The sequence below is a fragment of the Pteronotus mesoamericanus genome, unplaced genomic scaffold (genome assembly GCF_021234165.1).
Source record: "Pteronotus mesoamericanus isolate MK-2021 breed Mesoamerican mustached bat unplaced genomic scaffold, CSHL_Meso_final contig_182, whole genome shotgun sequence".
NCBI lineage: Eukaryota > Metazoa > Chordata > Mammalia > Chiroptera > Mormoopidae > Pteronotus > Pteronotus mesoamericanus.
In genome coordinates this window covers 33,772,550-33,797,545 of record NW_026555078.1, presented here as the reverse complement: position 1 = coordinate 33,797,545, position 24,996 = coordinate 33,772,550, and the positions used below count along the sequence as shown (strand labels likewise).

The 24,996-nt window shown below is 35.3% G+C and overlaps 1 protein-coding gene across 6 annotated transcripts in view; it reads right to left on the bottom strand.

Annotated features, from left to right (window-relative positions):
- FERMT2 (FERM domain containing kindlin 2) overlaps positions 1-24,996 on the bottom strand; it is a 76,294-nt gene that overhangs the window by 20,598 nt on the left and 30,700 nt on the right. For all 6 annotated transcript variants that reach the window (XM_054567555.1, XM_054567556.1, XM_054567559.1 and 3 more), the window contains exons 3-4: positions 24,355-24,588; positions 10,051-10,185 (exon numbers count right to left, since the gene is read on the bottom strand). In XM_054567555.1, the coding sequence (XP_054423530.1) occupies positions 10,051-10,185; positions 24,355-24,588 (369 nt within the window). The remainder of the gene's footprint in view (positions 1-10,050; positions 10,186-24,354; positions 24,589-24,996) is intronic.

The following is a 24,996-nucleotide window of genomic DNA, read 5'->3' as shown; positions in this document are numbered from 1 at the left end:
ATGAAAATGAAAAGGAAATGGAGAAAAAGAAAAAACAGATCTTTCCTAAGTGTGAATCATAAACTAAAGTACATATTTCAAGTGGATTTAAGAGTTTAAAAAAACTTTTAAAGCTGTAACAAGTAAAATTAGTTTTCTGTCCAATTCAAAAGAATATTTGTTACTAGACACTTGACTGTGCTCTAGTCAAGTGTCTAGTAACAAATATGCCTACATTTATCACCCTTTCAAAACCATACCACATTTTAAGACAGCTCAATGTAAGTGAATAAATTCAAATAAACCAAGAAAATAATTTTATATTAATGTTTTCTCAGGGAATAGCTAAACTGCTTCCAACAGATTTATAAATAAAATATTATAAGGGGATAAATAAAATTTTGCCCCAGAAAGAGGTCAGTAAAGGTACATTTTACAATGAAAACCTTGAAGTGATACTGTCCTTTTTTTTTAATCTTCTGATTCCTCAGTATCGAAGAGCTAGGCATATAGTAGAAGCTACATAAATAAAAATCTGTTGAATTAGTCAACTGATGATATGTTCTCTATCATTTAGACTGCAAAAATGAAGGCGATAAGGACTTTTTTTTTAAAGTTCAGAATGACAATAAGTAAAAACACTTCTCCTCCAAAGTCACAGCTCTGTTAATTATAAAGTGTATAAATGGATATCATACTGTATAATGGATGACAGAAAGAATGGCAGCTGTTTCCCTTACCTGGTTTAGGGATATGCTTAGAAATCTCTCCCCTTTCCTAACTTCTGCCCCACACAATGATAGAAAAAAATCACCCATTAAAAAGTGGTGGTAACGCTAGAGATTTTTGCAGCTGTCATCACCCAGTCTAAGAAGAGAACACAATTTTTAAAAAACCCTTTAAAAAGATACCCTAGCTACAGGGTATCTGATTTCACATCCCTAATATATGCTCTAAAGCAACTTATAGATTATGAACATGGTTAAACTTAATAAGCACAAGGTAAGCTGGGAATTCTCCTTCTTAGGCCTTTAAAGAACATTGTGATATTATTTTGTAGCTTTAAAAGCTAGAACCTTAAACTACAAGGGCACTTGAATAAAGTCAGAATCGACAATTTTCTTTATGAAGTTTCTAAAACAGAAAATACCCCTAAATCACACTGAAATCTCTTTCCTATCAATTTCCTATTCTTTGTACACTTCATACTTGATCACTTTATTGTTACTATTTATTCTTATATTGTTAGGCACTCTGTGGTAATAACTCATGTGTTGTTCCCAACAATCTTATTACCCTCACGTTAGTGGAACAAACCGAGGCACAGACATTGAACAGCTTGTCCAAAGTCAACTATTAAGTTGCAGAGCCAAGCTATCAGCTATCAATCAGCCAGTCTGGCTGCAGTTCTACACACTGCAATTCCCAATGGCATGCATTTACTTGGTTAGTTATTGATGTCACCACTTCTGTTGCAAAAGAGGTTTCTAATAAATACTTTTGTGCATATTTCCCAATTCTTGTAGCATTGCTGGTCAGAGGGGTTGTGCATTTTAAACTCCTGTAAGCCACAGTGCAGTTGACAATCCCAACTAGCTTGTGTTTCTGATTGCCCAATTTAAAACATATTTGAAGGAGAAAACTAATACAAAGTTAGATGAAGAAATATACTTAACAAAATATGAGTTTGCTGAACTCTATAGAAAAATAAATTAAAACTATGAGGAGAATTAAGGAGTTCAATGAGAACTGCATTCTCAGGCCACCTGCTATAGATATCTAAAAACCGCACATAATATATTATCTCCTGAGAGTATTGCTATGTTAACATAGGAGAATCTTCCTCATAACTTAGTATATTTATATTCTTATATATATTTTAAAGAAAGTATGAGTATTTTAATACATTTTAGAACTTTGTTTTTTAACTTTTTCTCCCCATTCTCCTCCCGTCCCCTCCTTGCTGATTACCCTCCATGTGATTTCCATTTCTGTGATTCTGTTACTGTTTTGGTTGTTTGCTCCGTTTTTGTTTTTTAGGTTCAGTTGTTCATAGCTGTGAGTTTGTTGATTTTATTACAGTTCATAGTTGTGACCTTCTTTTTCTTAGATAAGTTCCTTTAACATTTCATAGAATAAGGGCTTGGTGCTGATGAACTCCTTTAACTTGACCTTATCTGGGAGGCACTCTATCTGCCCTTCCATTCTAAATGATAGCCTTGCTGGATAGAGTAATCTTGGATGTGGGTCCTTGCCTTTCATGACACTGAATACTTCTTTCCAGCCCCTTCTTGCCTGCAAAGTTTCTTTTGAGAAATCAGCTTATAGTTTTATAGGAACTTCTTTGTAGGTAACTGTCTCCTTTTCTCTTCCTGCTTTTAAGATTCTCTCCTTATCTTTAATCTTGGGTAACGTAATTATGATGTGCCTTGGTGTGGGCTTCCCTTGGGTGCAACTTCTTCAGGACTCTCTAAGTTTCCTGCACTTCCTGGAAGTCTATTTCTTTTGCCAGACTGGGAAAGTTCTCCATTATTTTTTCCAAATAAGTTTTCAATTTCTCGCTCTTCCTCTTCTTGAACCCCTATGATTCGGATGTTAGAACATTTAATGTCCCGGAGATTCCTAATCCTCTCATTTTTTTGAATTGTTTCTTTATTCTGTTCTGGTTGAATGTTTATCTCTTCCTCCTGTTCCAAATCATTGAGTCGAGTCCTGGTTTCCTTCCCTTCACTGTTGTTTCCTGTGTATTTTTCTTTATTTCACTTTTCATAGCCTTCACTTTTTCCTCTATTTTGCATCCACCCTCAACCATTTCTGTGAGCATCCTCATTAACAGTGTTTTGAACTCTGCACCTAGTAGGTTGACTATCTCCTCATCACTTAGTTCTATTTTGGGAAGTTTTATCTGTTCTTTCATTTAGGCCATCTTTCTTTGTCTCTGCGCACCAGCCACATTGGACGGGGTGGGCCTTAGGTATTTGCCAGGGAGAGGCAACCCACTTTGCTGTGTTCAGACACTGTATGTGGGGGAGGGGTCAGAGAGGGAACAATGCCACATGCTGGACTATAGACCCACTTTCAGTCACTTCCCCCACTACTCACAAGCAGATCAGGTGCTCACTTGCAGGTGGGTGGGTCTCTTCCAGTGAACTCTCCTGTGAGGCGGGGAGCTTCTCCCACCGCTGCAACCGCCAAAGGTTTTTACAGCCTGAGGTTGTGAGGCTTTTGTTTCCTGCACTGGAGCTCTGGTTTGAGTGGGCTGTCTTGCTCCCCAGCTGTTCCTCCAGGCTTATCCACACACGAATGTTGACCGCCCAGTCTACCAGCCGCTGCCTTGCTGTCCATCCTCTCTGCCCCGGCTGCCCATCTCCGCCTCTCCTACCGGTCTGGATGAATGTTTCTTCTTTAACTCCTTGGTTGTTGCACTTCTATACAGTTTGATCTTATGGCAGTTCTGGTTGTTTTTAAATTTGTTGTTGTCCTTCTTTGGTTGTGCAAGGAAGCAAAGTGTGTCTACTTATGCCTCCACCTTGGCTGGAAGCCGATTTTTTGAGTTCCATCTCATACCAAGTTACAGTAAATTAAAGAACATAAATGTTGACATCACAGGTAAAGTATTACCAGTATAAAATAATTATTAAAGTAATAAAGAAAATACAGAATTTTTATATTTGTAAACTCAGCACTATAATGTAAATAATATATTTGACTACATAAAAACATACAACTTTAGTGTAGTAAAAAGACTACAAACAAAATTAAAAACAAAATGCCAGTATAGGGAAAATATCTAACATATCAAATGATTAATGCCACTAAAAAACAAAAATATAAATTAAAAAATGAACGAAGTCTATGATTTGAAAATTAATAGAACAGGAATGGCTAATAAATATATGACATATTATTTACACTTGTGCTTATCAAGGAAACAGAAAAAAGTAAGTTTAAAATACTTATTATCATATCAGCAAAAGAGTTACATCATTTAATATTGGCAGAATGTATGAGAAGGGGTATTTCATATATTGTTGATGGGAATATAAAAGCATTAACTCTCACACTCTTTTTAAGTACATGTGAACTTTGGGAAACTTTATGGAGTATATCTGATTGAAAAATGAGGTACCCCTAGGCAGAGAAATAGTTTTTTTATTTCAAAAACTCTGAAGCTATATATTTATTATTCGATTTGATTGTCCTTATGACTTTTAAAAAGTGAGCATGAAAATACTTATTTTCAGCTCTCTGAAGCCATTTATTAAAAACCAGGGAAATCTCTTTACTCTGACACTGAAGGATCACCAAAGTACATTGTTCAGTGAAAAAACTCAAATTGCAGAATATACAATATATATTAGGCTCTCACTGATGTGGTAAAAAACAAAACTAGACATGTAAGTATACAACATCTGTCCAGAAAAAAATCCAACCATTGTTAATATAATGAGAATGGTTTGCGTGACATTGAGGTCACCTGGCAGCCAAGGAGAGTGGACTGAAATGCGCATATGTGACAACGATGACTTCACTGTACTAGTTAGTGGTGGTAGACACCATTAAGTGAGTATGTGCACTGTGTGGCCAAAGCATTCAAAATGAGCAAGTAAAGCAACAAATCTGCATCAAATTCTTCATAAAACTCGAACATTCCTCCACGGAAACTATTTGGATGATTCAGACGGCCACAGCTATGGGCAGCTGGTGATTGGCAGCTTCATCATGACAACACGCCCACTCATGCATCACATCTGGTACTGAGTTTTTTGGCAAAACACAAATCACCCAGGTGACTCAGCCCCCTATAGCCCAGACTTGGCACCCTGCAACTCCTGGCTTTTCCCAAAACTAAAATCACCTTTGAAACGGAAGAGATTTCAGACCATTGATGAGATTCAGGAAAAATTACAGGGCAGCTGACTGCGACTAAGAGAACTGTGTGAGGTCCCAACGTGTGTACTTTGAAAGGGACTGGAGCTTCTTAGTCCTATGTACATGTTTCTGGTATCTTGTATCTTCTTCAATAAACGTCTCTTATTTTTCACACTGCATTGCTGGATACCTTCTGGACAGAACTCACACATAAACACAGAGAAAAGGTACTGGAAAGTTGTACTCCAACTCTTTATAACACTGTTAAACACATCAATCAAGAAACTGAGAGGGAGAAGCAAGGAAACAAGTTGGTGGAGTGGAATTTTCATGTTCAGTTTAGTAAATTTTCTGTACTAGTTGAATTATTTACAAAGAGGCTATATTAAAGTATGACTTTTGAAATTAGAAAGATACAAGGTCCATTAATTAGAGTAGAAAAATTAATGTGTATATATGTCTCACTTTCATTATGAAAATGTATAACTCTAAATTTGAATTTTTACTATGTGCATGCTTTACTTTCATGACTAAAGAAGTTTTTTTTTTAATGTTTTGATGCTTAAAACTGCAAGTTTCAGTTAAAAATAGGCATCCTGTGTGATTTTCCTTACAGTGCCAAGAAAGCGAGTATTAATAACTTCCTGTATGTATTATTTTAGGACCCAGTTTTCCTGCCTTTAAGATTTTTAAGAAAAGTTTCTAATGAGATAATTTTATATTTCTAATTACATAGCGCATCCAGAAATTAGTAATTTGTACATTAGTACTATATGATACAATTGATTTATTTTTGAAAAACTCTTTTCCACAGACCTGGGATCAGGCTAGTTCAATGGGTTCCCTCCAATGGATAATTGGAAATTAGATATTTACCTAGTTAAAGCTAGGAGGTGGCAAAGCACTGAAGAATGTGCCACCTGACCACAGCCATGTAAGCAAGGTATTTAAAAACTCATAGAATTTTTTTTCATAATTCTATGTAAGAACTTAACTGAAGTCTGAGAATCATTCATTCACTAATGATCCCTTATCTCTTAAAAAACATTACTTTTAAAAATTAGCTCTGCTGAGTTATAATTTACACATTACTATTTTATCAAATGTTCCTATTAGAATTCACAAAATATTTACTTTAAATATAATTGGATATTTGAATGTCACATAATAGTTAGAGACATGAGCGTTGGAGCCAGACAGACCTGGATTTGAATTCTAGCTCTGCCCCTTAAGTTTGGGATCTTGGACAAATTACTTAATCCTTGTAGGGTATTCTTTCCTTTATAAGTAGAACAGGTATACCACCAAAACTGCAGGAATTTTGTGAGGCTCAAGTGAAAAATAATGTATGTATTAAATAATAGTTATCATTTATTGAATACATTTTGTTGATCATGCATACACTGAGATATTCACAACTGAGAAGCATGTAGGAACTAAGAACAAAGGGAAACTTATCTCCTCAATAAAATGAAGATTATACCTAATCCTCACCATACCTGCAGTAAAGGAACAATTGTGAAGCACTGAACATAGTGTCTAATGTCTTAAAGATGTCACATATTGAACCCTGGCCACTGTGGCTCAGTGGATTGAGCACTGGCCTGTGAACCAAAGGGTCGCCAGTTCAATTCCCAGTCTAGGGCACATGCCTGGGTTGCAGGCCAGGTGCCCAGTAGGGGGCATACAAGAGGCTACCACACATTGATGTTTCTCTCCCTTTCTCTCCCCCTTCCCCTCCCTAAAAATAAATAAAATATTCTTTTAAAAAAAGATGTCACATATTGCGGAGTCACATTTTGTGATTGTTCCTCTACTGCAGGTATGGTAAGAATTAGGATAAGAAAATCTTCATTTTACTGAGGAGGTAAGTTTCCCTTTCTTCTTAGTTCCCACATGCATGCTTCTCAGTTGTGAACATTTCAATGTATGCATATGCATGGTCAACAAAATGTATTCAATAAATGATAACTATTATTTAATACATACGGTTACTTGATACTGACATAACATGCAACTGATCATATTTTTCAGTACTTGGTCCAATAACTGATTAAAGTCCTAACAAATCATAAAAGCAGGCACATTAGATAGTTAATTTTTCTTTTCAGAATTAACTGCACATTACTTTTTACTTATGTATGGTACTCAGTGGACATTTTCTCTACAGATCATCAGTCCTCTACATATCACTATCTTTGTGCACTTTACTTTTTATTTTATATTTTTTAAAGCATTTTTTTTAATTGTTCAAGTACAATTCTCCATTCCCCCCTGCCCCCCACTCTACCCATCCCCACCTCGGACCCTCAATCCTACCCACCTTTGGCTTTGTCCATGTATCCTTTATACATGTTCCTTGATAACCCTTCTTTTTCCCGTTATCCCCTCCTCCCCCTTCCCTGCCCCAGTTACTGTCAATTTGTTCTTTATTTCAGTGTCTGGTTATTTCATATCAACTTGTTGGAATTCCTCAAATGTTTTAAAATAAATTGACTGTAGACAACTAAAATCTATTTTTTTTAATTCCTTCACTCAAAACACAGTCACTCTGCATAAATAAGAGAGCACATACTCTAAGGTTGATTCATGAGGTTCAACAGGAAACGCTAATTTGTGGTCACAGAGGTAAAAAAAGTAGTTATTTTGTGGGATGATGACTGGGAAAAGGCATGTGGGAGGCCTGGTTTACTGGTATAATGCTATATGCTATATTGTGTCCTGGGTGATTACAAGTGTATACACCTGTAAATATTTATCTGTAATTTAAAATTTGTTCATTTTACTGAATGTAACAACTCAATTTAAAAAAATTTTAGTTACTCTAGTTACTCAGTCCAAAGATCATTCCCTCATCTAAATTCATCGCCCTTTGTTTTCAAACTGTTTTTCCTTAAAGCTGTACAAAATCTTTGTTTGCAATTCTAAGACCAATCCTTCCTGATTTCAACCACCCCAGAATCACCCCATAAATATAAGGTGGGGCAAAAGTAGGTTTACAGTGGTAGGTACATAAAACACAGAGTTTATTCTTGTATTATTATTTATTATTTTCCATATGAGTAACTGTACTTTTCTATGTGGTTCTATGTTGTAAAAATTAAATGAGTTAAACTATAAACTATAAAATAACTGAAAGTAGGGATTGTGTCTACATCAGATGCCTTTATCAATATAAACCATGTTGAAATCGAACTTTTAAATTAACCTTATTCTAATGATGAACATATTCATTTATTCTCTTTTAACTCTACAATCTGTAGGCTTCTTCTCTGGGAAGCACTTTACCTGCCCTTCCATTCTAAATGACAGCTTTGCTGAATACAGTAATCTAGGTTGTAGGTCCTTATCCTTCATGACTTTGAGTACTTCTTGCCAGTCCTTTCTTGCCTATAAGGTTTCTTTGGAGAAATCAGCTGATACAGTTTTATGGGAACTCCTTTGTAGGTAACTGTCTCCTTTTCTCTTGCTGCTTTTAAGATCAAGGTAAAGCTAAAGGAGTTCATCATCACCAAGCCATTATTACATGAAATGTTAAAGGGACTTATTTAAGAAAAAGATCAAAACTATCAAACCTATAAATATTAAAAAGGGCAACAAATTCCTAAATATCAACAACTGAATTTAAAACAAACAAAAACTAAGCAAAAAACCAAAACAGGAACAGAATCATAGATATGGAGGTCATTTGGAGGGTTGGTTATCAGATGGGAGTAGGAGAGTAGGCAAAAGGTTCAGGGATTAAGAAGCATAATTGATGGGTACAAAAGAGACAGGAGGATGTCAAGAATAGTATAGGAAATGGAGAAGCCAAAGAACTTATGTGCATAACCCATGGACATGAACTAAGCTGGGGGACTGCAGGAGGGGAGGGAGGTATTGGGTGGAGGGGGACCAAGGGGAGAAAAATTGGGACAACTATAATAGCATAATCAATAAAATATATTTTTAAAAATACCTGTAGTCTTCTACCAGTACCTGAATCCTTTCCCCTCATTCCCTCCAACACATTTACTGACTGGAAGTATTATTACTCTTTCTAAAATGATTTGTTTACTTTTTAACATAATTCAGGAGCCAATGACTCTACAGTGCCCTACTCAAAATTTCTCAGCCTGGCATTAATCACCTGCCAATGTGATCCTCAAGTTCTTTGGAGGTCTTGCTCCCATGAACTGGCTCAACTGGTTTGTTCACATTTTGTATTTTTCTTCAGCCAGCATGTTCTCATTCTTTCTGCTTGGATTGCCTTTTCTTCCCATCAAAATGCTAGCCATTGGAATTTAAAAGCCAATTCACAAACTTATTCCCTCAACTTATAAAATAAACATATCCTATTTGGAACTGTTTTGTCTTCCGAATTCTTACCACCTTAAACAGCCTGTGTTTTTCAACTAGCCTATAAACCGCTTAAGAGTACGGATTAATTTATTTCTTATCTCCCAAATGCAATTAGTACGTGAGTACTGACATAAAAACAACATATGTGAACTTAAGATATTCCTAACCTTACAGTGCCATAATTTCTTCACCCTTTAAGTAGGAGCAATAACAATCCACTTCAAAGGACTGTAGTGAGAATTAAATGAATTTCCATGGCTAAAGTGTGTGAAATAGTTTCAGACAAACAGTAAGCATGATATGAAGTGTTTCCTTTATCCTCCTCATCATTCCAAAGTTTTAAACCCAGGAATAAACTGAATTAGAAGAAGACCCAATTCCGGTTGGAGAGGTAATGGAATGAAATTTGAAAAATCTTAAAGGAGTAAACTGTTTAAAGAAAAAGGCATGTGGGCACAAGGATTGGCATATTCAAACAGAAGGTTTTAAGTAACCTGACAAAAGTACGTCTTAATGAAATAATGGTGTTTTTCACAGAAAAAGGAACCTAAATACTAAAAAGCGATCCAATATCGGAAAAGTAAAGAACAGAGCCAATTAAGATACTGTCCCTTCCTGAGCAGGCAGAATCAGCCTTCCTGTTTATTGATGCAACTATTAACACCTGACATGATGTTTTACACGTGATGCCCTGTGGCAGTAATCTCAGCTTGTGGAAAAGGATGCTGAAGGTGAGTTGTTTTTGTTATTGTTTTGACTTGACCCTTCTACTGACCTACATAATCCATTTATTCATTCTCGAAAGACAGGCATACTGTCCATGGTTCTCACTTTGAACCTTTTCTTAGAGAGACTAACCTGATCCAGGAGTAATAAGAGGCCCTTCTAATTCAAGTGCCTCATCTTCAGACTGGTCATCTAGCTTTTTCTTTTTTTTCTTCGTTGGATCTCTGGGCTTTTTCAAGAGAGAAAGTTCTTCAGGGTGTCTGATATCTGTTAATATAAGAAAACATTATTTTACTAGAATAACAAAATATAAACACTTCACACTTGGTAAACTCATCTATTAATCCATTTCAAAGTAAGAATTTGTAATTTCCTTTGGTGTATGTGTGTTTTGCCACGTATTAATGCCATGCAAAAGGCTGAAATACGACATTTTTAATAAATCTACTAAAGTACTCTTAATTCATAGCTAATAAATGTAGTGACCTCAAAGTGAAAAGATAATGATCTATGGTACAAAAAGAAAATATCAGGATTTTTACATATTTATTTTTACCTAAAAGCCATAAGAAATAAAGGTTTATATTTATTATATGGCAGCCCTCCTTCATTCTGCATGTAAAGCAAATGTAATGAAAATATTTTCATATCGTTACCAAACCTCAAAATTTTAATTGATTCAAACTTTTCTGCCTTGTATCAAATGGCTACGAGTTCTGTGTTCTATTCATTTTCATGTGAAGAACCTGATCAGAGGCAAAATAGTTAAATGAAAGTAACAAAAGTAATTAAAGACAATCCAAATAGGTATTTAATACATTATATATTATAAATTGGGTTGGCCAAAAAAATGTTTAGTTTTTTCAGTAAAATAAAAGGCACATTTTTGATTTTCACCAATAACTTTACTGATTTGGATATTTTGAGTATGTCAGCTATCGCCCACATGGTATAATGTTGATTTTCCTCAATTAATGTCTCAATCTGATCACCATCAACTTCAACTTGTCTACCAGACCATGGAGCATCGTCCAACAACAAATTCCAGCATGAAACTTTGCAGACCACTTTTGACATGTTCAGTCACAGCACCTTCTCATACACTGCACAAATCTTTTTGCGTTTCAGTGGCATTTCTACCTTTCTTGAAATAATATAATATGCCAAAAAAGTTGCTCATTTTCTTCCACCTTCAATATTAAAATAGCTACACAAAAATTCACCAATTTTGGTTAAGTTTTTTTAAAAATGCATGCTGATATGACAGCTGTCACAATACAATCTGACAAAATTGTTTTGCATGAAGTGAAAGACAACTAAGCGCTACTAGAGCCACCTTATGGAAGAACCAAATAAACTTTTTAGCCAACCCAATATCTGACCATGTCCATGAATTGCCAAGAATTGTTAAGAAGTCAAGTCTTCCCAAAATGAGCTGAGGAGTAAATGGAATCCTATTCAAAATTCCAACTTGCTTTTTTGTACAAGTTGACAAGCTGACTATAAAATTTATATGGAAATGAGAACAATCCTAGATTACTCAAGACAATTTTTAAAAAGAATAAAGTTGGAGGACTTATACTACCTGATTTCAAGACATCACAAAGCTACAGCAATCAAGATGGTGCAATTACTGGCTAAATTATAAGGCATAAAGATCAAGAGAATAGCGGAGAGGGCCTATATATAGATGATCAATTACTCTGAACAAAGGTACCATGACAATTAAAAGAGAAAAGGGAAATCTTTTCAACAAACAGCGCTGAACAAGAGTCATATTTCTTAAAAAATAACAATACCCTTGACCTCACACAATATGCAAAAATTAATTCTAAATGGATCACAGACCTAAAAGAAAATCTAAGTAGACAAAGATTTCTTATACAGGACACACACCCGACACAAAAACCTGCCTGTTATTTTTTGTAAAAGTCAAAACGAAAAACCTACTCCTTGAAAGATACTGTTGAGATAACAAAAAGGCAAGCTGTATACTGGGACAAAATTCTCATGAAACATAGACATATTATCTGACAAAGGACTTATATCCAAAATAAAAAGAACCCATACAGACCGATGGGGTTAAAATTTGGACAAGCATTTTGCCAAAGAATACATCTTGGCTAAGCAACATTGTTTATGCAGAGATGCCCAACATTATTGGCCAGGAAAATACAAATTAAAAACATGAGATAGCATTACAAATTCATCGGAGCAGCCAAGATTGTTCTAAGACTGTTAGCCAACGTTGGTGAGGCTACAGAGGAGGAACTAGTACTCTCATAACCAGCTGGTGGAAATGTGAAATGAAACAGTTTTGGGGGGATGAGGGGAGAAAGTTTAGCAGGTTTTTAATTGCTGACATTATTATAGATGTCCCCCATTACCCCCAACTTTGCCCACTTCCACCCAGCCCCTGCTCCAACCCCAGCAATATATAGGATAAAAAATAAAATGTAAAGTGCACATTTAAAGTGTATATAGGATATATAGGATATATATAGAAGGATATATATATATATATATATCCTTCTTTTGCTCATTTTTCTATTATATTTCTTCAAATCAAAGTTAATTTGCATGTAAAAATTAACATAGGATCACTGCAAACAACTTAGGACTTTTTAAAAACTTTATATACACCATATCCCATGTTTTAAAAAAGAAGTCCAAATAAACCTTTTAATAACTATATAGGTTTTTTGTTTCTCTGTTGGTTATTTGATTTTTACCAGTAGGAATACTTGATACACATTAGGTTTTTGTTTTGTTCTATATTTTACAGGCTATTTTATGGGGGATATTTTTCTGAAACATAAAAATAGAATTCCTAGAAAAACTGTTCTGAACAGAGAGCTTAACAGGCAGTAGACATAACCACTTTTTAATTATTAATAACCACTTTTTAATTATTAATAAATTTGGGGTTAAGTACACCTTATGGACTAAACAAATGGCAGAAATCACGTTAAAAATATATGCTATTCCTTACATTCTATCACCTTCTCAAAAGCATCTAGCTTAACTGATTTCTTTTGAAGTTAAAAATAGGAAAGCATATCCTTTACCTAAAGTTACACAATTAAAAATCAAGTGTTTTCTTCATCCTTATATATCCAAGGTATAAAGAAGTTAACCCATTTATCCTCAAATGTAATTTGGGGGATTTGATGTATTAGCATTAATTGTTATGTGGATTCAGAAACTCATTAAGATATTTCAGGAATATCTTTTGAGCCATATTGCCTAATTAATAAAGTCAAATCATCATTTCTTAAACTACTTTGAAAAGAAACAGATTTAACATTCTAAGAGACCTAATGATTTATGAGTTACATTTTAGTGTACCCACACTAAATAATTTCCAGTGTACCCACAGTTTTAAATGCCATCACTGACCCATGCTGGGAGAATACCCTACAGAGAAGTGACAAGCTAAACCATATTTAATGCCAAGCTTCATATGGACAATGATTGGCAGAGATTTGAGAAAGGCCTCTGTGGAAAGAATTCTAGAGATAACCCCCTTAAAATTCCTGTCCCTGGGCATACAATCATACACCAATCCAGGAACTGTTGTGAAGAAATTTTGCAAATGAAATTAAAGGGAGAACTTCAGTCCTACAACCACATGGAACCAAATTCTACCATACAGAATTCTTTCTCAGCGCCTTCAGGAAAGAACATACCCCACGGACACCTTAATTTCAGCCTTATAAAACTCTGACCATAGACCCAGCTCAGCCATGTTGTGCTGGAACTTTCAACCTACAGAAACTGTGAGATAATAAGTTTGTGTTGTTTTAGGCTACTAAGTTTATGGTAATTCGTTATGGCAGCCACAGAAAATGCAGAGATTCTAATATGAAAGAGACCAAATTAAAAAAATTAAAAGAAAAAACACAAAAAACAACTAAGAGAGGAAGAACTAATGCAGAGAACAAAAGAATAAAACAAAAACATTAACTACAATTCTCAGAAAGGTAAGATAAACACACCTATGAAGTTCTTCTTTCCTTCTTTTTTGTTTTTACTTATTTTGTTGAGGCTTAATTTATATAAATCCCCCAAATCTGAAATGTATTCATGAATACCTGGGTAACAAACATCCAGATAAAAATATAAAACACAGAAAATTAAAACTGATATCCACAATTATAAAAATCTAATAGAAGAGAATATAAAGTCAGGTAACAGGATCAATCCAAGAACAAAGTCTAATTACCAGTAACAGAACAGAGAAAACAAAGGGAAGGAATTGGGGCACATTACTATGGAATTTTAAAATGACAGGAAAAAGAAAAGATCCTGTAAGTTTCCAGAGAGAAAAAGTAGTCTACAAAGAAAAGATAAAAATAAGATTTAAGAACACTATCAGAATTATCAACAGCAACATTGGAAGCTAAAATACAACTGAACAGTGACTTCTCAATTCTGAGGGAAAGTAATTTTCAACTCAATGATTCTATCAAAGGTCAAACTTAAGACATGTTCAAATATAACATCTCAAAAACATCCATCCCATTCACCTTTTTCTTACTACACTGATGGACGATACAGCCCACCAAAAAAGGTCTAAAGTGAGAGGGAACACAATTTCTTTGGACAAGCGTGAAGGGAGGTCCTGGAGCTATGACTGTATACCTTGGCCTAGAAAATATCCACCCCAGATAATTGGAGCAGGATGATGAAGAGGCTTCAGAATATCTCTAGGAAAAAAAAGGGGGGGGGGGAGGTGGGGAATTATTATCAGATTATGTATTTGACCATGAAAACTATAGAGAATGTGGAATGTAGAAGAATCAGCAAGAGATACTGGTTGAAAACTAGCAAATGGTAAACAAAAACACATATTCTGAAGAGAGGGAAAGAAAAAGTATACACTTTGGTTCAGCAAGTAAAAATATTTACCTTGTTAAAATGTAAACAATGGTACCAGTTTAGCCAAAAATTGTAATAGTTATAATAAAAGGGGGGGAAAGTTGAGTGAAAACAAATATCTAAAAGTAGTAAATTTAGAAATAACAGTATAAGCACCTTAAATAGTGGAACTAAATGTCAGAAAGAAACACAAAAAAGTGGTAGGAATGTGATTAGTGGTAGTGGAATTTTTGACTTTAACTTTTTTAACCTTTTTAACTTTAACTCTGCATCTATTGCTTTGATAAAAATTTTTTTTAAATGTTCCTGCTTACTATGTAAAGAATGTTATTGGAATGAACAATAATGGATAAAGACTGTTTGGGAGGCTGTTGAGTCTAAGGGAGAGAGTAGTGTGGTCTACCAGAGAAGTAGAGGTGACAGAGGTGCAAAGATGTGAAAAGATTCCAGGTATATCTTGGGAGGCAAAATTAACACTTCCAGGTGACAGATGATGTACAGATGAGGAAGAGGTGCTTAGGATGACTCCCAAGTTTCTAGTATGTGTATCTGGGATGGTGGTACATTTTGCTGCTATGAAAACTTCTAAGGGACAGAGTAGGGGAGGAGGAAGCACAGAGATTTGGGAAGGATACTATGAGCTCAGTTTTGAACATGTTCAATTTGAAATGTCTGTGACAGAAATGGTTTTATTATTATAATAGTGCTTCAGTGAGCAAATGATGGCTTTCAAAAAAGGTATATAGCTAAGAAAAAATATTAAGGATAAATAAAAAAATGGAGGGTCTCAACTAAGATGGAGTACTGAGACTTGATTTACCCTCCTGCATTATTTAACCAATAAGAAAGGAAAAGAAAGGTTTTCAGACCTTAGACAAGGAGCACAGAAGAGAAAAAAAAAACAAAACCCGGATGAGCCCTTTGAGTGCACCAGCTTACTGTCTAGAAGTAATGCAGTGGGAGGCGGGGGGCAAACAGAGCCAGGTCTTACTGATTTGACAGATCTGAGACAGAGTTCAGGGAGGCCAAGAAATAGCTAGAATTTATGGGTCGGAATACTGGAGAGAAGGGAGCTACACAGAGAGCTGTGGAGATCTGCACTTAACTGCTGGAGTCTGGCTGAATACTAATCTGTGCATTTGGGAGAGAAAGGCCTCCTTGTACATAGGTACAGAGAAGAATGCCCAGAGAGAAATTAGCGCTAGACTAAAGGCATTTCTAGACCTACCCTAACACAGCATAAAAGCAGGATCCAACTGATTCCAAGTAATTGACTGTTGACCAGGAAAACAAATCAAACACTACTTAAAAGAAATCCAGCTACCAACAATGAAAAATGTAATAAAGTCCAGTATTCAATCAAAAATTACCAGGCATAAAAGAGGCAGGAAAATATGACCCCTTCCCAGAAGTAAAAGGGGGAAAAAAAAGAAAGTAACAGAAGTAGAAATAACCATAATGAGAGATAATATGGATGCACGTTGAGAATATTATGCAAAATGAGAAAAAGCTAAGAACCCTATGATTCCACTCATCTGTGGGATACAGAACTGAAACTCACAGACAAAGACAACAGTATGATATTACCAGAGGGAAGGAGGTAGGAGGGCAGTGAAGGGTAAAGGAGGCCATATATATGGTGACAGAAGATGATTTGACTTTGGGGTGGTGGGCACACAATGCCATATGCAGATCATGTATCACAGAAATGTACATCTTAGAACCTGTATGATCCTATTAACCTATGTCACCCTATTTAATTTTAAAAAAGAAAAAAAGAAACCACAATGATAGTCATCAAAGATATTGAAACAGCTTTTATATGCCACATGTTAAAATAAAGGAAAGCATAAACTAATGAGAAAAATGAAAGATTTATGTATTTTTAAAAAGCCCAAATCAATCAAACTTCTAGTGATGAAAAATACATCTAAAATGAAAAAAAAAAAAAAAAAAAAAACACTGGATGGAATTATCAGCAGATTAGCAGAAGATCAGTGAACTTAAAGATATGGCAATGGACACTATTCAAATGAAGCACAGAGAACAAAGACCGAAAAAAGGAAGACAGTATCAGCGACCTTTGGAACAATAATTGGTCTAATATATGAGACACTAAAGCCCCACAAGGGATGGGAGGTGTGGGAAGACACACTAAAAATTATCTGAAGAAGTACTGGTTGAAAATTATCCAGATTTGATGAAGACTACAAATCCACAGATCTAAGAAAGGAAATGAACCTAGAACACAATAAACCTAAGAAAAACTATGCCAACACATATCAGGGTTAAACTGCTGAAAACCAGAATAAATACAATCCCTGAAAGGCTAACAGAAAAAACATAGAGGAACAAATAAAAAAAAGCACAAATTACAGGGGACGGGGGTGTGTGTGGTCCTGAATGCTTCACTCAGCTGCAATATCAAAAATTAAGGTAAAATTAAGATTTTACAAACAGGACACTTTGCCTCCTTGCACAACCAAAAGAACAACAACAAATTTTAAAACAAAAAATAACCAGAACTGCCAGAAAATCGAACTGTATGGAAGTCTGATAACCAAGGAGCTAAAAAAGAAACATTCACCTAGACCAGCAGAAGGGGCAGAGATGGACAGCCAGGGCAGAGAGGATGCTCCACAGGCAGCAGCTGGCAGACCAGGTGGTCCCACATTTGCATGCAGATAAACCGGAGGAACAGCTGAGGAGCAAGACAGAACAAGCAATCCAGGATTCCGGTGCAGGAAAAGAAAACCTCAAAATCTCTGGCTGTAAAAACCTGTGGGGGTTGCGAGAGCAGAAGAAACTCCCAGCCTCACAGTAGAGTCCGTTAGACCCAAGGGGGTCCTAGAATGTACACAAACCCACTCGAGGGAATCAACACTAGAAGGGCCCAATTTACTTGTGGGTAGCAGAGGACGTGACTGAAAGTGGGTGAGAGAGCTGAGCAAGCAGCATTGTTTCCTTTTGGACCTCTCCCCGACATGCTGCGTTACAACTAAGGGACCTGAGTTGTCCTGCCCTGGTGAATACCTAAGGCTCTGCTCCTCCCAACCTAACAGGCACGCTGAGACAAAGAAATATGGCCCAAATGAAAAAAGCAGATCAAAACTCCAAAATGAGAACTAAGTGGTGTACAGATGCACAGTTCAAAACACTGGTAATCTGGATGCTCACTCAATTGGTTGAGTACGGTCACAAAATGGAGGAAAAAGTGAAGGCTACACAAAATGAAATAAAAATATACAGGGAACCACCAATAAAGGGAAGGAAACCGGGACTCAAATCAATGATTTGGAGCAGTAGGAAGGCATAAACATTCAACAAGAACAGAATGAAGAAATAAGCCTCTCCTCATTCTTTTGAATTCTTAAGAACATTTCAGACGACTTTAAACATTCCAGTATCTGAATGATAGGGGTGCCAGAAGGAGAAGAGGAAGAGCAAGAAATTGAAAACTTATTTGAAAAAATAATGAAGGAGAACTTCCCCAATCTGGCAAAGGAAAGAGACTTCCAGGAGATCCAGAAGCTCAGAGTCCCAAAGAAGCTGGACCCAAGGAAGCACACACCAAGGCACATCATAGTTACATGACCCACGATTAAAAATGAGAGAATCTTTAAAGCAGCAAGAGAAGAGAGTTACCTACAAAGGAGTTCCCATAAGACTATCAGCTGATTTCTCAAAAGAAACCTTACATGTAAGAAAGGGCTGGAAAGAAGTATTCAGAGTCATGAAGGATAAGGGCCTACATCCAAGATAACTCTATCCAGGAAAGCGATCATTTAGAATGGAAGGGCAGATAGAGTGCCTCCCAGATAAGGTAAAGTTAAAGGAGTTCATCATTACCAAACCCTTACTGTATGAAATGTTAAAGAGACTTATCTAAGACAAAGAAGATAAAAAAACTATGAACACTAAAATGACAACAAACTCAGAACTTTCAACAACTGAACCTAAAACAAAAACAAAACAAAAACAAACAACTAGAACAGGAACAGAATCATAGAAATGCAGATCAGGAGAGGAGGGGGAAGAATGGGGGGAAAAGGTACAGGGAATAAGCAGCATAAATAGTAAGTATAAAATAGGCAGGGGGAGGTTAAGAATAGTATAGGAAATGGAGAAGCCGAAGAACTTTTATGTACAACCCATGGACATGAACGAAGGGCAGGGGGAGGGGCAATGATGCTGGTGGGAAGGGCAGTGCAAGGTGGAGAGGAATAAAGGGGAGAAAAAAAGGGACAACTGCTAATAGCATAATCAATAAAATACATTAAAATAAAGATTTTACAAGCAAAAGGTGAAAAAAAAACCACCATCAGACCTGCACTATAAAAGATCTTTTCAAGTCTTTCAGATAGAAGAAATCCAAATACATAGAAAATATCCTCACAAAGAGCACTGAAAAAATAGTAAATATGTGGGCAATTACAAAAAAAACTATTTTCCTATTTTCAAAATTTTCAAAAAACAAGTATTGTTTTAGGGGAAAATAATAATATATTGTGGATTTTAGCGTATGTGAAAGTAAAACATGACAATAAAACAAAGGAAAGGGGAACTGAAACTATACTGTTTAAGGGTATTATACAAAGTGTGAAATGGTATATTACACTATTTGAACAACGAATGTGAGTAAATTGAAAGTCCTGTTGTAAATTCTAGAGCAACCACTAAAATGACAAAATGAAAGTGGTAATAATTACAGCGGCACAGGTAGGAACAAATATAACCATAAACCCTCCTGAATTCCAAAGAAGGAAACAAACAAGAAAAGGAACACAAGAAAATAAAAATAAATATATACCAAATAAAAAATAACAAGATGGTAGATTTAAACCCAACCAACCACACTGATAATAATCACATTAAATATAAATGGCCTACACAATTTATAAAAGGGCAGAGATTATCAGAATAGATTTTAAAAAATCTGCCTTAGCTGTATGTTGTTTAAAGACACAACCAGAAATTGTTTTTTCAGAAAAGATAATTTTTCTTTTTCTTTTAAGAAATCCAGTTTAAAGACACAGGCAGATTAAAAGAAACAAGGTAGAAAAAAGATACAGTGTATCTTTTGTCATCAGACAAGGTGTATTTCAAAGCAAACAATATTACCAGGCATATAGAAAGTCATTTCATAGTGATAGAGTAAATTCTTCAAGGGACATAACATTTTAAATGTGTATACATATTGAGAATACTTCAATAAAACTGATAGAAGTGAAAGGAGTAAGAACAAATCATATAGTTGAAGATTTCAATATCCCTTAGTATCCAACTTGCCCTGTCATTCATAGAAAATTCCCATCCAATGGCAATAACATAATTCTTTCACATGCACATAAAAAGTTTTATATTCTTGAGATAAACTTTAATCATGATGTGTTCATCTTTTTTATATATTGCTGTATTCAATTTGCTAAAATCTTGCTAAGGATTTATGTATCTATGAACAAAAACCATTAAAGAGATTGTAAACTGGTCTTTATCAAATTAAAACTTTTGTTTTTCAAAAGACAATTACTGAAATTGAAAGGTAAGCCAGACAGTAAAAAAAAATGTTTGTAAAACATATCTAATAAATGCTGCATATCCAGAATATGCAAAAATGCTTACAACCCAGTAAGATGACAGACAACCTATTTTTTTTAAAGGAAGGCAAAGTATTCAAACAGACACTTTATCAAAGAATATACATGGTGGTGGCCCTGCCTAGGTAGCTCAGTTGGTTACAGCTTCATTCCAATATGCCAAAGTTGCAGGGTTTGATCTCTGGTGAGGGCACATACAAGAAGCAACAAGAGAGCATGAATACGTGGAAAAACAAATAGATGTCTCTCTCACTCACTCACTCTCACTGTCTCTCTCCATTCCCCCCTTCCTGTCTCTCTCTAAAATCAATAAAAAATTTTTAAAAAAAGGAATATACGTAAGGGCAATTAAACACATGAAAAGATGCTCAAAATCATTAGTCATTAGGATAATGCAAATTGAAGCCTCAAGGAGATATCACCCCACCTCCACTAGAGTAGTCCAAACTAGAAAATGTTACCAGTAGTTTAAGTAATTTTCCATCTGTTTTCCATCTTTACCTTCAACGAAAAAAGTAATCTGTATTGTTTGTTTTTGTTTTGGGTGGCATTTTTTCATTCCACAATAAATGAGGTCTTACAGTATTTTGTCTTTGACTTATTTCACTTAGCGTAATGCCTTCATGGTCCATCTACGCTGTCACAAATGACAAGATTTCCATCATTCCATCATTTTTTATGAATAATATTCCATTGTGTGTGTGTTCACATCTTTATCCATACATCTGTTGTTGACGGACACTTAGGTTGTTCCCAAATATTGGCTATTGTAAAAAGTATTGACTATGAATACAGTGTTAGAGCGTATAGGGATACAGTGTTTTAATTTCCTGTAGTATGGGGATGGTAGCCTAGAAATAGACCTACATAAATATAGTCAACTCATCTTTGGCAAAGGAGCAAAGGCAATACAATGGAGAAAAGATAATTTTTCTTTTTCTTTTAAAGTTTTTAAAATTAATGTAGTGGGGTAACACTGTCAATAACATTACGTAAGTTTTCATGCACAACTTTATAATACATTATCTGTATACTCCATTGTATATTCACCACCCAAAGTTTAGTCTCCTTCCATCACTATATATTTGACCCCCTTTAATCTCTCTGTACTCCATGAATCCCCTTCCCCTATGGTAACCACCATTCCATTGTCTATTATCTATGAGTTTACACATGTAAGTTTTTATGTGGTCATAAATTTAGAATCAGTTGAGTAAATACCTAAGAACACAACTGCTAAATCATATGGTAAGACTATGTTTAGCTTTGTAAGAAACTGCCAGCTCTGACATAATTTTTCAAAAACCGGCGCTAGAACAACTGGACATCACTACATGAAAAAAAAATGGATCTAGACCCAGATCATTTCACCTTCACAAAAATCAACTCAAAATGTATCACAGGCCTAAATATGTAAAATTACAAAACCTCTATACCGTAACAGAGGAAAAAATCTAGATGACCTTGGGGTTGGCAATGACTTTTTGGACACAACAAAAGTATAACACAAAAAAGAGGTAACTGGTGAGTTGAAGTTCATTAAAATTAATTTCTGCTCTGTGAAAGAAACTGTCAAAAGTAATGAAAAGACAAGCTGCAGACTAGGAGAAAATATTTGCAAAAGACTTATCTGATGAAGAGTTGTTATCCAAAATATATAAAGAACTTTTTTTTAAGTCAACAATAAGACAACAAACAACCTGATTAAAGAATAGGCCAAAGACCTTAGTAGACCTCACAGAAGATGTACAGATGGCAAAGGAGCCTATGAAAAGATGCTCCACATCATATGTCATCAGGGAATTGCAAACTAAAACAACAATGAGACACCATCCCACATTTATCAGAACGGCCACAATGCAGGCCACTTTCAATACCAAATGCTGGTGACAACTGCAAGCAACAGGAACTCTTGTTCATTGCTGGTATAAATGCAAAATGGTACAACTACTTTGGAAGACAGTCTGGTAGCATCTTACAACACTAAACGCATTCTTACCATCTGATCCAACAATCACACTCCTTAGTATTTACTCAAAGGAGTTGAAAATATATGTCCACACAAAATCCTGCACATGGATGTTTATAGCAGCTGTATTTACACTTGCATAACCTGGACACAACCAAGATGTCTTTCAACAGGAGAATGTATAAACTGTGGTACATCCAGACAATGGAATATTTTTTAGTACCAGGAAGAAATGAGCTATCAAGCCATGAAAAGACATGGAGAAAACTTAAATGCCTATTACTAAGTGAAAGAAACCAATCTGAAAAGGCTACTAATTCTATGATTCCAACTAGAAGACATTTTGGAAAAGGCAAAACTATGGAGACAGTAAGGAAATTAGTGGTGCCAAGGGCTGGGGGAAGAAGAGAAGAATAAACAGAGCATTTCAAAAATAGAAGAAACTTAGATTAGATGGTGAGTACAGATATAAAAACATCTGAACTAAAATGAAATTGTGTATTTTTTTCACTCAGAGAAGCAAACACTAAAAACTGACAACTCAAGTGTTAGCGATGATTTGCAGTGAGGGGCTTTCATACACTGCAGGTTGGAATGTGAACTGTTACAACCACTTGGGAGAGCAATTCAACAGACTCTGAAATACATTATGTATACACTTAAAACAATTCTACCTTTTACTTTAACACTTTAGAGAAGTTCCTATACACACGTTCAATGTAAGTAGCACAGCAATGGAAATAACATATTATTTTGGGGTACATATTTACATATAGATATGAATATATGCATGTGTGTTTATGTATTTTTAAAAGTTCTGGGAGGATACACACTAAATTTATGATAGTGGTTGCTTTTGCTTTTTGAAAAGTAAGAGAATTTAACTGAAGAACTTTACCTATATTATTCAGACTTATGAGTTTGGCAAAATGATATCAGCTATTAATTACCTGTACTTTTCTGTGTTTTAATTTTTTCTTAAATTCCATTAAACATGACAACCATTATCATTTCAGTCATTAGATCAAAATAGTAATGTCAATCTACCTGTATTTCCCCTAATCTAGCAATTTTCAACTTTTTTCACGTCATGGCACACACCAACTAATTAGTAAAATTCAGTGGCACATCAAAAATATATTTTTTGCCAATCTACCAAAAAAAAAAAGAAAAAGAAAAAAGAAAAACAGAACTAGGTATAATTTTGATTCATTCACACTGAACAGCTGCTATTGTGATGTCATTTTTTTATTAGACAATCTAAAGGAAAAGAGGTCAGTGCCCCTGACTAAACAGTGAGGTACTGCATGTTTTAAAAGTTACTGTGACACACTGGGTGAAAACTGCTGCCCTAATGTATAGCACAGTAGAGTTACATACTAGTGATAAAGACAGCAGTTCACATTTTCACTGATGGTTCAATACTTCCAGTCACATGATAAAACTGGGTCAGCCAAAATTAATCCACATCTCATTTTCAGAAAGCATAAATAGAATCACTGCAGAAGTGTTCAAATTGTAGACTTGTTAAGGAAGACAACCCTCATGGTCATTTCCTTAGAAGCTCTGTCAGGCCGTTAGTGAAGGAAGTGACATAATCTGCCTGAATCGCTAAAATCAAATAGTGACTTGTGTGAAGGAAACACTGCAAAAACTACATCCCTCTGAAAATAATACCTATTTCCTTCCTGTTCTCTTCTCCTTCCCATAAAAATAAGTCATCAGAACAAAGTATTACATAACAATAAATACCTGATATACTTCTAGTAAGGAAAGAATCTCTACTAGATTCCTCCTATCCCACCTTAATCTAACATTTCTTAAATATAAAAACTTTAAAGAAAAAAGTAAAAATTTCACATATACACATGAACATAGACAGCTCACCCCAATCCCTGTTTCTTGAGATAAGCGAAATGTCAGCCATCAGTCATATTACACATTCATCGCACAACGCATACTTTCATGAAGAATTTATCTAATACTTACTGAAAGTCTTACAGATGTCAGAAACAGCTTTGAAGACTCTATCAGAAAAATTCACTTTCACTTTCACATACTTCATGTTGGGAAGTTGAAGGCGAAGCAGTTTGTGCTGGGGGGTGAACTGAAGCTTAGCATCTGCCTGAATGCCGTACTTATCCAAGGTCCAATGAGTCTTAAGAAGCCACGTTCTCTTCTTTTCCCACCAGAGAGCATGGTCAGACCAATCTTTTTTCACATCTATTAAAAAAAAAGAACATAACACTTAAAAATCATCAAGATCACCTTGAGAGAAATTAAAAGCAGAAAACTAAATAATTGGGCATTTAATACGAACAATTAAAAACTAAGTGCATGTCATGTGATAGATTTTAAAGAAATACTAACAGCTGAGAAAACACTGTCCTGCCCTGGAAAGCTACAAGGCAGATTATGCGGAATACCCAGGACCACTAATAATGCCTAAATTAGGTACAACAGGGGACCTACGGATGACAGAGTATTCTCTGTAGTCATTCGGAGAACAAATAGAAACCTGGGGGCAGAAATCTAAAGGATAAATAACAACATGGATAACATTCTGATAATAAAGTAGGTGAGAAGGCTGAGGTTTATGAGGCTACAGAAGTGTGTTGAGGTGGGTAAGGA